The sequence below is a fragment of the Cebus imitator genome, unplaced genomic scaffold (assembly GCF_001604975.1).
Source record: "Cebus imitator isolate Cc_AM_T3 unplaced genomic scaffold, Cebus_imitator-1.0 Scaffold346, whole genome shotgun sequence".
Lineage (NCBI taxonomy): Eukaryota > Metazoa > Chordata > Mammalia > Primates > Cebidae > Cebus > Cebus imitator.
In genome coordinates, this window is record NW_016107661.1 from 796,954 (window position 1) to 812,640 (window position 15,687).

Sequence of the window (15,687 nt, forward strand, 5' to 3'; positions counted from 1 at the left end):
AATAGCTGGGACCAGAGGCACGTGCCACCACACTGGCTAATTTTTTATTTTTAGTATAGAAGGGGTTTCATCATGTTGGCCAGGCTGGTCTCGAACTCCTGAGCTCAAGTGATCTGCCCGCCTCAGCCTCCCAAAGTGCAGGGATTATAGGCATCCCCTCTCTACCTTTTAAATGTTTTATTAAGTGTGATGTATACCCTGGAAAATGGGCAGGTACGATGCTGCTTGTTGTGCCGCCCCAAATGCAGCGCACCCACGTTACCAGCCCCTGACTTCTAACAGCAAGGACTGGCTTTTATTTACATAGACGTAACTCTACAGTTTGTATGTCAGCGTCTGGCTCCTTCCTCAGTGTTAGGATGAGAGTCACCCAAATTCTTGTCTCACCATATTTTGAAATGATTTTAGAGCCCTGTAGAGTTCTTACATCCCAATACAGTAACAGCTTTACTTTAGTCGGGGAAATACACTGGTGTGTAAGGAATCTGGTGTAAGTACGTGTGTCCTACTACTACTAGTTCTTGGACCCGAAGGGCTCCCCGGACCCCTCTTAGAGAACCACGTCCCCATCCCGCCTTTTCTCGGCCCACTTCGGACACTTGGTCTGCGACTGCGCACACCGAGCGCGCCCGCCAGCGGAAGCGAGGTCACGTGACTGCTGCGGCCCCGCCAAAATGGCGGCGTCCTGCTTCGTTCTGCTGGCGCTGTGTCTGCTGCTGCCGCTGCTGCTGCTGGGAGGATGGAAGCGCTGGCGGCGGGGGCGCGCGGCCCAGCACGTAGTGGCCGTGGTGCTGGGCGACGTGGGCCGCAGCCCCCGCATGCAGTACCACGTGCTGTCGTTGGCCAAGCACGGCTTCTCGGTGACCCTCCTGGGGTTCTGCAGTGAGTGCCCAAGGGTCTGGGAGGGAGGATGCTCAGCCTTTGACCCTCGGCTCCAACCGCCCCGGGGAGTCGAGGCGGAAGTGCTCCTTTTGTCGCCGCCTTTGGGCAGCTCTCCGGGATTGGACGAGCGGGTTTTACCCAGCCTTTCCTGGGCGGGTCTTTAGGTACAGTCGGCATTAATCTTGCCACGTGTCAGGACTGTGTTAAGTGAATCCATTGCGTGGTCTCACTTAATTCTAGCAAGTGGAACCCCGATGCATGGGACTCCAGGGCCAGTGCTGGTAGCTGTGTCCGTGTGCAGCTGCCCTTGTCAGGCTTTGTCTGAGCTGACGAGCAGCATATCTCTCTCATTCCTCGTCCCTCTATGCAGAGCTTCATGTCCAGCTTTCCCCACAGTGTGCAGGGCAGGGATGTCTGCCCCTTCATTATTGTCCACGTCGGCATCTTGAGAGGGTAGCTCAGCCCATCTCAGGGAGAAGTGGGTACAGCATTTGTTGCCTTTGATCCCTGTTTAAAGAGTCTGCTATCCCAGGGTGATGGGGTAGAGTGGGACTTCCTAGGGATCTCCCTGTGGTGGGAAAAGTCCATCATCCAGAGAATCTAGTTTAATTGAGCACCTGCAGTGTGCCAGGCATTGTGTTAAGTGAAGGTCGGTAAGATTCATGCCCTCTCTCTGTGAGCTTTCTAGAGGAATCTGAACAAGAATTGGCCACATTCTCAGTTCTGGCTAGTGAGGAACAGAGAGAGGTTTTGAAAAATCTTATTTTCCAAAATGATTCAGCCTGAGCTGGGAGATTATCAGACTTTAGATTGCTGCTTCTGGTACATTAAAGGGATCATTCTCCTTTTCAGACTCCAAACCCCATGATGAGCTATTGCAGAACAACAGAATTCAGATTGTGGAGTTGACAGAACTTCAGTGTCTTGCAGGTAGGGTGCAGTCAACTCCAGATTCTTGCAAACCCATGGATTGGGGGTGGGGGGTGTTTGTTTGAAAAGTCTTGCAGAGGCCGGGCATGGTGGCTCACTCCTGTAATCCCACCACTTAGGGAGGCTGAGGCAGGTGGATCACCTGAGGTCAGGAGTTCGAGACCAGCTTAACATGATGAAACCCTGTCTCTACTAAAAATACAAAACTTAGCCGGGTGTAGTGGCGGGTGCCTGTAATCCCAGCTACTCGGTAGGCTGAGGCAGGAAAATCGCTTGAACCTGGGAGGCGGAAATTGCAGTGAGCTGAGATCATGCCATTGTACTCCAGCCTGGTCTACAGAGCAAGACTCTTGTCTCAAAAAAAAGAAAAAAAAACTGTTGCAGATTCCCAGAAGCTCCTTTGGTAGTCACAGGTGTTTTCTGACTTGCAGTTGGGCCCCGAGTTTTGCAGTACGGAGTGAAAGTTGTATTCCAGGCCGTGTACTTGCTGTGGAAGTTGATGTGGAGAGAGCCAGGTACCTATATCTTTCTCCAGGTGTGTATCAGCCTCTTCCTCCCTCTATCAGAACCATGTTAACAGTTTACTTTCCAGCTTTTAAAAACATGCACAGATTGGTAATATATTGCATATTCATATGTGTGTGTGTGTGTGTGTGTGTGTGTGTGTGTGTGTTGTGTGTGTAAATGTTTAAAGACATGAGCAGGAGTCTATGGTGTCTATTGATGGCACCTATCCATGCTCTCTGTGTCATTACAGATAGAGTCTTACATTATACTGACGGTGTATCCATGTGTTTTCCATGTATTAACTCATTTAGTCCTCACAGTAACCCTAGGAAGTATTACGTTTAGGTAATACAAGAACTTGTTTCTTAAGGTTGTTCTTATTTAGACTAGAAAACCTAGACTGGAAAGGTTCTGTAAGTAGCCCATTGCCATACAGGTAGGAAGTGGTGGAATCAGGATTTGAACCTAGGTAGTCAGTCTGGTTTTATAGTTATACTTGTAACCTCTTCCCTTTATCACTTTTTTTTTGAGATGGAGTCTCACTCCATCTGTATTACCAGGCTGGAGTGCAGTGGTACAATCTCAGCTCACTGCAGCTTCTGCCTGCCAGGTTCAGGCAATGCTCCTGCCTCAGTCTCCTGAGTAGCTGGGACTATAGGTGTGCACCACCATGCCTGGCTAATTTTTTGTATTTTTAGTAGAGATGGGGTTTCACCATGGTGGCCAGGCTGGTCTCAAACTCCTGACCTCGTGATCTGCCTGCCTTGGCCTCCCAAAAGCACTGGGATTACAGGCCTGAGCCACTGTGCCTGGCCACCACAAAAAAAATTTTTTTTTTAAGAAGAGCTAGACTCTGTCTCAAAAAAAAAAAAAAAAAAAAAAAAATTCTAGCTGAAGGAAGAATACCTCTTTTTAAAAAAATTTTTATAAACCATTTTTTAACATACAGAAGCAGGTTTCTCTTTTGTTTATTTATTGATTTATTTTTTATTTTTCCTGAGACAGAGTCTCTGTTGCCATTGACAGGCTGGAGTGTAGTGGTGCGATCTCAGCTCATTGCACCCTCTGCCTCCTGGGTTCAAGTGATTCTCCTGCCTTAACCTTCTGGGTAGCTGGGATTACAGGCACCCATGACCACGCCAGGCTAATTTTTTTTTTTTTTTTTTTTTTTAAAGTAGAGATAGGGTTTCGTTGTGTTGGCCAGGCTGATCTTGAACTCCTAACCTCAGGTGATACACCTGCTTCGGCCTCCCAAAGTGCTGGGGTTACAGGCATGAGCCACTGCGCCCGCACCTTCCTCTTTTAATAGGCAGCATTGAATTCCAATATGTGATGTTTCATACTGGATGTATTTAGTCTCATGTTAATGGATACTCAGATTCTTCCTGATTTTGTTTTGAGTTTTACAAACAGTGCAGTTCCAAGCAGAGCACACTGAGCATATGCCTTTCTCGTAAGTCCAGTTTCTTTCTTAGGGTAAATTCCTAGCAGTGGAGTTGCTCTTGTACATACAGTTAAAGTTGATGGATTTAAAAAATGTGTATGTTACTGGATAGCTTTAGAGTAAGGTTGGGCCAGTTTGTCCCCTGCTGAGTGGAGGTGCCTCTTCTCCCGCATGCTTCCCATCACCAGATGCTGTTAGACTTTTTTGGAATTTGCATTCCGACAGGTGAAAAATGGCATCTCTTTGTTCTGTTTTTTGCCTCCTTGATTATTGATGATCTTGGACTTTTCAGGTTGGTTAGTTCTGTTTGCTTGTTTGTTTGTTTAGAGACAGAGTCTAGCTCTGTCACCCAGGCTGGAGTGCAGTGGCACAATCATAGCTTAACCGCAGCCTCATCCTCCTGGGCTCAGGCGATCCTTCCTCTTCAGCCTCCTGAGTAGCTGGGGCTCCTGGCATGTCCCACCACACTTGGCTGATTTTTAAATTTTTTGTAGAGATGGGGTCTCACTGTGTTGCTCAAGCTGGTCTTGAACTCCTGGGCTTAAATGATCCTCCTGCCTTGGCCTCCCAAAGTGTTGGGATTACAGGCATTAGCCTCGGAGCCTGGGCCACTGTTTCTTTTATGACTTTTTACACGTATTTTGATGATGGAGAGGGCCTTTCTTCTGTTGTTATCAAGAGCTCTGTAAAGATCATAGACTCATCACCATGTGTGTTGTGACTGTTTTCACTTGGTTTACTGCCCACTGTGGTCTGATTTCCTCCTCTTCATGGCTCTGTGTTTCCTAGAACCCCCCAGGGCTGCCTGGCATTGCTGTCTGCTGGTTTGTGGGCTGCCTTTGTGGAAGCAAACTCGTCATTGACTGGCACAACTATGGCTACTCCATCATGGGTCTGGTCCATGGCCCCAACCACCCCCTCGTTCTGCTGGCCAAGTGGTGAGAGTCTGGGAAGTGGGTAGAATACTGTCCCCAAACCCCTCAAGGATGAGTGAGAAGAAGGGTCCTTGTGGGCCTCTGGAAGCTAGTTCCTGTGTGCTCTGCAGGAGGCGCGGCAAGGCTGGTGGATCCGGCTAGATGCTGGTTCCAAGGGATAGAAACAGGCCTCAGCAAAGGACCACGCTTTTTGGTCCATGGAATGGAAATGTTCAGGGAAATGGTTTTGAGCTAAGCAGTGTCACTGGGACCTGGCTCAAGTCTGTCTCCACACTCCCTTCTGGAGGAGGTGGTTCCTGAGCTCTCCTGGCTCTCGTCTCCACCCATGCCCTTTGGGGAGGGCAGCCCTCTCTGATTGGCTCATGTAGGCTACCTGCCTTCCTCTGATCTGCCTTTTGAGGCTGGGCCTGGGGCAAATGCTCCAGCAAAAGATCTGGGTCTCAGGAGCATCCATATCCCATGGACAGAGGGTGTCTGAGGGCCGATCCCCAAATTAAAACCCAGGGCTGCTGTTGGAAGTGGGCCACAGTTGCTGTAGCCTATGAGACAGGGAGGGAAGAAGGACCAGTGGCAGCAGTGGGACGTGGAGCTGGGAAGGTCGTCTGCTGTACTTTGAGCCCGAATATAACATCTGCCTTGATCTGCATGCCCAGCCTCCGTGTGTACTTCCAGCCTTGGGCCATTGGCTGGCTTTGCCTTTGCCCTGATGAGTTTGTTCACTGGCAGTGCTGACAGCAACAGCAAACAATCATTGAGCACCTGCTGCATGCCAAGCCCTTTTTGTATTTTACCCTGTTCAATCTCCCTGCACTTCAGGAGGGTGTACCTTTTACAAGTCAGGAAACTGAGGCTGAGAATGATGACACCTCTTGCCACACAGCTAGGCGTGAGGACCAAAGTGTCGTCCCAGGCACCCCCATTTCCGAGATTTCTCTGCATCTTGTGAGAGGAACAGGCCCTGATTCCCCGGCGGCGTTAAATAACCCAGAATCGTTCATTCCCTGTTCTGGCTCTGCCCTGCGATCAGGGCTCAGTCTCAATTAGGAGTGAGTGTGTACAACGTTCACTGAATCCCTTTGCCCCACGTTGAGAGCAGGCCGTGGCCTTACACCCTTTGCAGTGGGAGGTCAGGGTGGCGGAGATCCAATAGTGAGGCCTTTATTTTATTTCTTCCTTTTACAGCAAGAGAGAGGATGTTCACTTTGGCAGAGATACACAGTTTCCTTTTATTTATTTTTTTAAATTTGTATTTGTTTATTTTTTTGAGACAGTCTCGCTCTGTTGCCGAGGCTGGAGTGCAGTTTCCTTTTGAAGTGATTGCATTGGCCGGGCACAGTGGCTCGGGCCTGTAATCCCAGCATTTTGGGAGGCCAACGTGGGCGGCTCACCTGAGGTTGGGAGTTTGAGGCCAACGTGACCAATATGGAGAAACCCAATCTCTACTAAAATACAAAATTAGCCGGGCATGGTGGTGGTTGCCTGTAATCCCTGCTACTCGGGAGGCTGAGACAGGAGAATTGCTTGAACCCAGGAGGTGGAGGTTGCAGTGAGCCGAGATGGTGCCACTGCACTCTAGCCTGGGTGACAGTGAGACTCCATCTCAAAAATAAAAATAAAATATAAAGTGATTATATTTAAGATGACAAGTGACACAACATAAAGAAGGGTGTCTACAGTGTAAAGAAAGAACACTGGCACAGGTGTGGCTCAGGGAGCTCAGACTCTCCCTGCTTTGTGGCTTTTCTGCGTTGAGGGGTGTAGAGTCACACCGTGGTTGTAGTGGAGGTCTGTCCAGGCTTCTGCTGACTGCTGATTCATATTTTCAGGTATGAGAGGTTCTTTGGGCGCCTCTCCCACCTGAACCTGTGTGTTACCAATGCCATGCGGGAAGACCTGGCAGAGAACTGGCACATCAGGTACCACGGCCTGGGGTGATGGCAGCCTGGGAGAGGTGCAGGGCCCCTGAATGGCTGCAGTGAGAGCTGTCTTGTCTGCTGTGTCATGCTGGTGAGGTAGTTTAAAATGCTGAGGGCTGGGCGAGCACAGTGGCCTACCCCTATAATCCAGTCACTTTGGGAGGCCGAGGCAGGCAGATCACAAGGTCAGGAGTTCGAGACCAGCCTGGCTAACATGGTGAAACCCTGTCTCTACTAAAATAGAAAAATTAGCCAGGTGTGGTAGTGGGCGCCTGTAGCCCCAGCTACTCGGCAGGCTGAGGCAGGAGAATTGCTTGAACCTGGGAGGTGGAGGTTGCGGTGAGCCGAACTGCACTCCAGCCTGGGCAAAGAGCAAGACTTGGTCTCAAAAAAAAAAACCAAAGAAACACTGAGGGGCTGGGAGGTGGTCCCTGGTGTTTGAGGAAGCTGGGGGAGGAGGGGGCAGAGTTTCTACTCTTCTAGCCCCCCGGGGGGGTCCAGGCAGTTATGGGCCTAGGACGTCTCTCTGTGCATTCCCAAATAATTGCAAAGCTGCTTCTTTTCATTGTCTGAGACTTGGATTCCCCAAGCATCCTTTTCCTGGATCGTGTGGGTCCTTTATTCCTGAGGTATTTCTTCTGCCCTCCCAGTAGCTCTGCTGTGATTTCGTTGCAGGGCCGTGACCGTCTACGACAAGCCAGCATCTTTCTTTAAAGAGACGCCTCTGGACGTGCAGCACCGGCTCTTCATGAAGCTGGGGGGCTCGTACTCTCCATTCAGGGCCCGGTAGGCCTCCCACCCTCAGCTGCCCCTGCCCTGGCCTCTCCCCTCCTCACTGCAGACCTGGGAACCCACTCACCCAGGGGTTGGCAACTGAGGCTACAGGCCGGTCGCCTGCTTTTGTACATCAAGTTTCGTTGGGACACAACACACTCATTCCCTTCTGAGTTGTCTACAGCCACCTTTGAGCTACAGCAGCAGGGCTGGGTTTTGCAACAGAGAACCTGTGTCCCTCAAAGCCTAAGCATTTACTCTCTGGCCCTTTAAGAAATGTTTGTTGACTCCTGCACTGTCTTACTCTCCAGCCAGTTGGTTCCCAGGCCTGTGGCAGGATCTGTGGACCTGTGTGTCCCCTGGGGTGTCTCGTGGGGCTAAGGAGGGGACCTTTGTGCAGGTCCACACACCCTGTCTTGTGCCCCTGGGTAAGCTGGGGTGGTGTTGGAAGGGCGTCACAGCACCTCATCTGAAGTTGAGGGGACGGTAAGACAGTAGCCCCCATGGAGAAGAGGCATGAGTCAGTCTTGTTTGCCGTCGTAACCTTAGCACCCAGCAGCAACATCAGAGAAAGCAAGCCTAGGCCTCGGGTGGCAGGGGTGGTCTGGTGCTGCTGATGTGGCTGGGCACCCCAACCTTTGGGAGCCTGCAGGCCTTGCCATGGCAGGAGATGCCTGTCCTGGGCCCTGGGCCTGCTCTGTGGCCTCTCACGGGCTTCTTTTCTGCTCCTTCAGCTCAGAACCTGAGGACCCAGCCATGGAGCGGTCGGCCTTCACAGAGTGGGATGCTGGCAGCGGGCTGGTGACACGTCTCCGCGGGCGGCCAGCTCTGCTGGTCAGCAGCACAAGCTGGACAGGTCTGCACGAGCCCTGGGGCCCTTGGGGTTGGTGTGATGGGCACCTGGCTAGGCTGTTTTCCTCACCCCTGCCGGTCTTGCATGCCCCCTGGTCCCTACCCTGGTCTCAGTGAGAAGGGGAGGGCTTGTGAGCTGGAAGGGGGGTGTCTAGAAAAGGCCCCTGAAATAGGGGAGGGACAGCAGGGGGTGGGGAGTTGGGGAGAGATAGCATAGGGAGAAATCCCAGATACAGGTGATGGGGAGGAAGGCAGCAAATCACAATGCCATGTGTGTACCTATACAACAGTCTTGCATGTTCTTTACACGTACCCCTAAACCTAAAATGCAATAAAAAAAAAAAAAAGAAAAAGAAAAGGCCCCTGACATTCAGTTCTCTTCTCGTAGAGGATGAAGACTTCTCCATCCTGCTGGCAGCTTTAGAAAGTAGGTGTGTGGCTGTGGTGAGGAGCTCTGGGCTTGTTGGGGCCACTGAGCTGTGAGCTGCTTGCCCAGCCTACAGCGTGTTCCTGCCCCGGGCCACTGGGGACAGCCTGGGGACAGCAGGGGTGGTGGAGGTGTGGGCGTCTCTGAATCCCGGGTTGGGTTATTGAGTGATCAGCCCCTCAGGCTGAAATGCCCCCTCCGGGAGAGCATCACAGAGAGGGCGGTGGCCTCCCCACCAGAGCAGTGCCCTTTCCCCACCTGACCAGATGACCCTGGCTGTTATTTATTTAAAAAATGTTTTTTGATGGGAGTGGTGGCTCACACCTGTAATCCCAGAACTCTGAGAGGCTGAGGCGGGTAGATTACCTGAGGTCAGGAGTTTGAGACCAGCCTGGCCAACATGCCAAAACCCCGTCTCTACTAAAAATACAAAATTAGCCAGGTATGGTGGTGGGTACCTGTACTTCCAGCTACTTGGGAGGCTGAGGCAAGAGAATCACTTGAACCTGGGAGGCAGAGGTTTCAGTGAGCCGAGACCGTGCCACTGCAGTCCAGCCTGGGCGACAGAGCGAGACTGTCAAAAACAAAAAAAAAATTTCTATCAGAAATTCCATATAGAATTGTTTATTTTTTTAATACAGAGTTTGAACAACTGACTCTTGATGGACACAACCTTCCTTCTCTCGTCTGTGTGATAACAGGTACCGCCTGGGACCCTGGGTGTCTGGTTGGGGGATGGCACAGGGGGAGGGGCACGCAGCCTTTACCATGTGCTTCCCGAGACCTTGCCTCCCTAGTCCTCACTGCAGCTCTCTGCCATAGGGTCTTAAATTGCTTGATGTGGGGGAAGCTGAGGCTCAGAGGGTTTCGAAGAAGGGCAGGGAACCTAGATTTGAATTTGGAGATACCAAGCTTTCTACTTTTTCACTAGTTTCCAAGCGTCTTTTTTTTGTTGTTGTTGTTACTTAATTGGTATCTTTTTTTTTTTTTTTTGAGATAGAGTCCCACTCTGTCTCCCAGGCTGGAGTGCAGTCACGAAATCTCGGCTCACTGCAGCCTCCGCCTTCTGCATTCAAGTGAATATCGTGTCTCAGCCTCCTGAGTAGCTGAGATTACAGGCGTGTGCCATCACACCTGGCTAATGTTTGTATTTTTAGTGGAGACAGGGTTTCACCAGGCTGGCCAGGCTGGCCTCAAACTGCTGACCTCAGGTGATCCACCCTCATCGGCCTCCCAATGTGCTGGGATTACAGGCGCGAACCACCGCACCTGGCCATGTCATTGGTGTCTTAAGCATCTTTTAATTTTTCAAATTGAAGAGCCCCTGTCCCACAGTTACTGCTTCTGATCCCTTCCAAGGTAACTCTGTGAGGAGCGAAAGAAGCAGAATCTGTGTGGGAGGAGGTGGGTCTGGGGCAGCTGCTGGTCCTGCTGTCCTCCCTCCCCTGCTCTCTGGGCTCCCAGGGGCGGCCGGGAATCCATGCCATGTGCTCTGGGGGCTGTGGCAGGGCAGGGGCCGTCCTCATGTCCCCTGTGTATAACACAGACAAAAGCCCGGGTCCACCTAATGGGTGCTCCAGTGCCAGGCCAGAGCTTCCCCCGCCATGTTTGCAGCCTGAGGCCAGCTGGCTGCAGGTGGAGGGCTGCGCCTCAGGTGTCAGGGTGCACACCCCTGCGGATCTTGGGGCTCCTGCATTGCTTCTGGAATGCCCTGGATGGGGCCTGACTAGAGCTGCCGAGGGGTGGGGCTTCTGGGAAAGGGGTCCCTCACTCCTAGGGGGAGTGTCTTGGGCCTGGGGCCATGTGGCAGAGACAGAAATGGGTCCATGGCAATATATGTTCTTTACTGTGAAGGCAAAGGGCCGCTGAGGGAGTATTACAGCTGCCTTATCCGCCAGAAGCATTTCCAGAACATCCAGGTCTGCACCCCCTGGCTGGAAGCCGAGGACTACCCCCTGCTTCTAGGTGAGAGGCTGGCAGGAGGCTCAGGGAGGAGGTGGGGCCTTAAGGGTGCGGAACAGGTGTGGGCAGGTAGACTTTGTCTGAAAAGGTTACTCTGGAAGCCACTTGGGGACAGGGACAGGGGCCTGGCCTGCTGCTGAGACCTCTGGCTGAACTCCCTGGAGGAGGCTACTTCCTGGTGTGCCAGCCCCTCCCTGCCAGGTGGCCTCAGAGGCTGTTTACCAAGGGACTTGAGGAGGCCTCCCCCTTTCAGCCTGCCACGTCCTCCATTCAGTCCTCTTCCTTCCCGCAGGAGGGCTGGGCCTGGGGTTGGGGCCACTGTTGCCCAGGTGTGGGTGGGCAATGGCTTTGGGAGGTACAGGGACGATGTGTCAAACAGCATTGCCTCTCCTGGTGAGATGGTTCTCCCTTGCCTCTGTCTCTTTCCCTGTTGATTTCTCCGAGGCAGGAATTGGCGCTTGGTTCGGGTGTGTAGAGCCGAGCTGCATCTTCCAGCCTGGAATGAGCAGAGCAGTCAGGAGCTGAGGGCCTTTGCCTTGCAGGACTCTCTAGCCAGTCTTTTTCTTTTTTTTTTTTTTAGACAAGGTCTCGCTGTGTTGCCCAGGCTGGAGTGCAATGGCATGATCTTGGCTTACTGCAACCTCCGCCTTCCTGGGTTCAAGCTATTCTCCAGCCTCAGCTTCCTGAGTAGCCGGGATTACAGGTGCCTGCCATGAGCCTCGGCTAATTTTATATTTTTTTTAGTAGAGAGGGGGTTTCCCGATGCTAGCCAGGCTAGTGTTGCACTCCTGACCTCAAGTGATCTGCCTGCCTCAGCCTCGCAAAGTCCTGGGATTGTAGCTGTGAGCCCCCGGTCCTGGCCTGTTATTATTATGGTAAAAAATATAACAACATTTGTTGTTTTAACCATTTTTAAGTGTACAGCTCAGTGGCATTCACTATGTTTGCAGTATTGTGCAGCCATCACCCACCATTCCGGGTCCAGAACCTTCCCATTACCCCAAACAAACTCTGTATCCATTAAGCAATAACTGCCAGGAGTTCTTTTAACATAAGTTGTGTGGCCGGGCATGGTGACTCGTGCCTGGAATCCCGGCACCTGGGGAAGCCGAGCCGGGTGGATCACCTAAGGTCAGGAGTTGGAGACCAGCCTGGCCAATGTGGTGAAACCCTGCCTCTACTAAAAATACAAAAATTAGCTGGGTGTGGTGGCGTGCCCCTGTAATCCCAGTTACTCGGGAGGCTGAGGCAGGAGAATCGCTTGAACTTGGAAGGTGGAGGTTGCAGTGAGCTGAGATTGCGCCATTGCACTCCAGCCTGGGTCGCACAGCGAGACTATTGTCTTAAAAAAAAAAAAAAAAAAAAAACCCACAAATTGTGATTATGTAGAAAATGTGAGTCAACTTCTGTTTTCAGATGTCCCAGCCAGGTTGTGTGGCTGCTTGGCCAGCTTAAGCCACTTGTGTTTGGGGCTGTCGGGGGCCTTATCTGATTTTCGCTCCCCTCAGGGGGTGTCACCTCACGGTGCTGGGACGATTTGTGTTCCTAGGGCAGAGGCCAGCGCTCTGACCGCCCCTCTTGCCTAGCAGGCTCGGCAGACCTGGGTGTCTGTCTGCACACGTCCTCCAGTGGCCTGGACCTGCCCATGAAGGTGGTGGACATGTTCGGGTGCTGTCTGCCGGTGTGTGCGGTGAACTTCAAGTGGTAGGAGCACCCGAATCTTTCTGGGGATAGATTTGGCAGATTCGCCGCTCAGGGGAACCAGTGCAGAGTGAGCTGCCCACAGCGAGGCACTGCCCCTCGGTCAGTCCAGCACAGACGGGCGGTCATGACCAGGAGGCCGTGCGGTTACTGGGGTTGGGCTGAGCCTCACTGAAATAGTTGGCTTCCATGTAGACCTCATGTTATATTTAGGTTGGTGCAAAAGTAATCGAGGTTTTTCCCATTAAAAATGGCAATTACTGGCCAGGTGTAGTGGTGTGCACCTGTAGTCCCAGCTACTCAGAAGGCTGAGGCAGGAGAATTGCTTGAACCTGGGAGGCGGAGGTTGCAGTGAGCTGAGATCGTGCTAATGCACTCCAGCCTGGTGACAGAGCAAGACTCCATCTCAAAAAATTAAAAAAAAAGGCAATTACTGTCCAGGTGCAGGGGCTTATGCCTGTAATCCCAGCACTTTGGGAGGCTGAGGATGAGGTCAGGAGATCAAGACCATCCTAGCCAACATGATGAAACCCCGTCTCTACTAAAATACAAAAAATTAGCTGAATATGGTGGTACGCTCCTGTAGTACCAGCTACTCAGGAGGTTAAGGCAGGGGAATCGCTTGAACCTGGGATGAGGAGGCGGAGATTGCAGTGAGCCGAAATTGCACCACTGGGCTCCATCCAGCCTGGTGACAGAGCCAGACTCCATCTTACCAAAAAAAAAGGTAATTATTTTTGCACCAACCTAATATGAAGAAAAGCATCTTCAATACTAGACGTCCACTTAGGGCTTTTGCTCCTAGAGTATAATTGGATGGAATTGCCTGCAAGCTGACATGGTTTCCTTTTTTTCTTTCTCTCTCCCCATGTCCCTTTTGGCCAAGCTCACTCAGTTAAATGAGTGTGATGCTGTGGCCTCCCTCCACCCAGCACAGGTGGGTGTTAGGGAAGAGTGGCGTTAGATTCTAGAAGCAGTAGCCCCAGTGCAAGCCAGCCCCTGGATGGGATTAAGGGATGTGGGCCCCTCGTGTGAGCTGAGCTCAGGGAATGTCGGGATCAAACCTAGTGCCTGAGAGAAGTCATCTTTTATGTGCTGAACACATCCCCCGGGGGTTGCCTTTTTATGAACATGGAGTTAAGAAAAAAATGCAAAAATAATTCTGAAGTCCTTGAAGAGTGTACAGCACAGAAGGTGCAAACCCTCTCTTAAGGCCCCCTCCTCAAATTGGTGCACATTTTGATGTGCACCCTCCCAGGCCTTTATACCCTTCAGATGCCAGATCTCAGAATCAGCTCCAGGAAACCAACCCTCCCTTCCAGGCCCTAGCCTGGGCTGGGTGTGGGGTGGGGTAGGAGCCCAGGTGGGCACCCTGGGGGCCTGGTGTCGTCTCCAGGCGGCTCTCAGACCCCCATGGTTCTCTCTGCAGTTTACATGAGCTGGTGAAACATGATGAAAACGGCCTGATCTTCGAGAACTCAGAGGAACTGGCAGCTCAGCTGCAGGTAGCCTTCCTGATCCCTGCTTCCCGAAGCCAGGGTGGGACCATGTGGGGAAGAAAAGCCAGGGAGGGAGCAGAGGTCACACAGGCCCGCCTACTGTGCTGTGCTGTTTCAGTACAGTAGGCTCGGGAGAGTTAGGACACACCCCTGTCTGCCCTCTGTTTACAAGAGCTGATACTACACAAATGATGCTGGAGTTGGGTGGGCTGGGTTGCAGTTTAGGAAGTGATCAGGATCAGGGAGGTGGGTGGGTGAAGGGAGCTTCTGGGACCAGCCTTGAAAGATGGGTGAGATTCTGCCCAGGATACTTGTTTCTTATTGCAGAAAGTAATACATATCATTCTTGACAACAGAATGATTGGCAGGCTTTTTCTGTAAAGGTTGGAAGTCTTTTACGTTAGGGTCCCCAGTCTCCGTCAGAACCATGGGACTCTGTTGTGGTGTGAAAGCAGCCACAGACCATCTGTAGATGAAGGGGTGTGGCTTTGTTCCAATAAAACTTTATTTACAAACACAGGTGTGGGCCGCATTTGGCCTACAGGCTGTAGTATTTTGTGATCCTTGATTTAGGCAGTTTAGCAAGGCTGAAAAGAATACCAACATCACCTCCTTACTCACAGATGGGTGGGACTGTGTTGGCCAAAGGCCGAAAGGAGGGTGCTCGCAGGGGAGGGCACAGAGTGTAGAGGCTGGGAGGTGCTCCAGGACACCGAGTGTGGGAAAGTGGGACATGTGGGGAAGTTTCCAGAAAGCGCGGTGTCAAGTTGTAGACAGAGCTCTGCTGGGGCGTGAAGGACCTTGAGTCAGGGTGAGGGAATTAGGGACTTGGGAGGGAGTGTTGCTGGGTCGGGAACCTGGGGTCAGCCAGACGGTGACGTGGGATGGGGTGGGGACAGGCGATGAGGTAAGTTCTGCTCTTTTTTTTTCTGCAGATGCTTTTCTCAAACTTTCCTGATCCTGCGGGCAAACTAAACCAGTTCCGGAAGAACTTGCAGGAGTCAGAGCAGCTCCGATGGGATGAGAGCTGGGTGCAGACTGTGCTCCCTTTGGTTACAGACATATGACCCTTGGGCCAGAGGCTAAAACCCCACGACCCCTGCCGCCCTCCCTGCAGCTGCTTCCGAGTCTCAGGGCAAACCCTTTTGAGCAGCGCCTCCCAGTGGTCAGAAGCTGAAATGACGGCAGTTTGGTGAATGAAGGAGTTCCGTGGCCCAGGAAGCTGTGGTCGGCCCTGATTTTTGGAGGCTCAGAAACACTTCCTCTCTTCTGTTCTTCATGTCCCATGCTCCTGCTAGCTGCTAGCGTGTTCCTGTTCTGTGACTTCCCCGTGACCTCTGCAGTACTCCTCGTCCTGCGTTTGGTCTCCAGGTGTCGCCTTTCTGCCTTCTGCTGTGTTCCTAACATCTTGATTCCTGTCTTGAAAACAAGCACCTGCTGCACGGTAAGCCCAGAGATGTGGCAGCTACTGCAGGCCTGGCTTTGTGAGGAACTGAGTGTCCACATCGGGGGACATCATACTTGATACACACGTCTTTATTTGCACAAAGAAAATGCTTTTCTTGGAGCCAGAATTTTCATGTCTGATTTATGGTGATTTTCTTTCTTTTTTTTTTTTTTTGAGAGGGAGTCTTGCTCTGTCATCCAGGCTGGAGTGTGCAGCGGCATGATCTCAGCTCACTGCAACCTCTGCCTCCCAGATTTAAGCAATTCTTCTGCCTCAGCCTCCTGAGTAGCTGGGATTACAGGCATGTGCCACCACACACGGCTTTTTTTTTTTTTATTTTTAATAGAGATGGGGTTTTCACCATGTTGGTCAGGGTGGTCTTGAACTCTTGACCTCACGATCCACCTGCCT

The 15,687-nt window shown here is 51.8% G+C and overlaps 1 protein-coding gene across 2 annotated transcripts; it reads left to right on the forward strand.

Moving 5' to 3' along the window:
* Positions 1–639: 639 nt before the first annotated feature.
* Positions 640–15,403, forward strand: ALG1 (ALG1 chitobiosyldiphosphodolichol beta-mannosyltransferase). 2 transcript variants are annotated; one of them, XM_017506045.2, is made up of 13 exons: positions 640–882; positions 1,735–1,812; positions 2,244–2,347; positions 4,553–4,701; positions 6,525–6,614; positions 7,290–7,400; positions 8,123–8,244; positions 8,629–8,667; positions 9,309–9,368; positions 10,522–10,632; positions 12,219–12,333; positions 13,760–13,835; positions 14,765–15,403. In XM_017506045.2, exons 1-13 carry the CDS (start codon positions 675–677, stop codon positions 14,894–14,896), a joined length of 1,395 nt encoding a protein of 464 aa, XP_017361534.1. In that variant the 5' UTR covers positions 640–674; the 3' UTR covers positions 14,897–15,403. The 2 variants fall into 2 exon arrangements, with proteins under 2 accessions (XP_017361534.1, XP_037586396.1); XM_037730468.1 differs by lacking the exon at positions 640–882 and adding an exon at positions 1,153–1,171.
* The last annotated feature ends 284 nt before the right edge of the window (positions 15,404–15,687 follow it).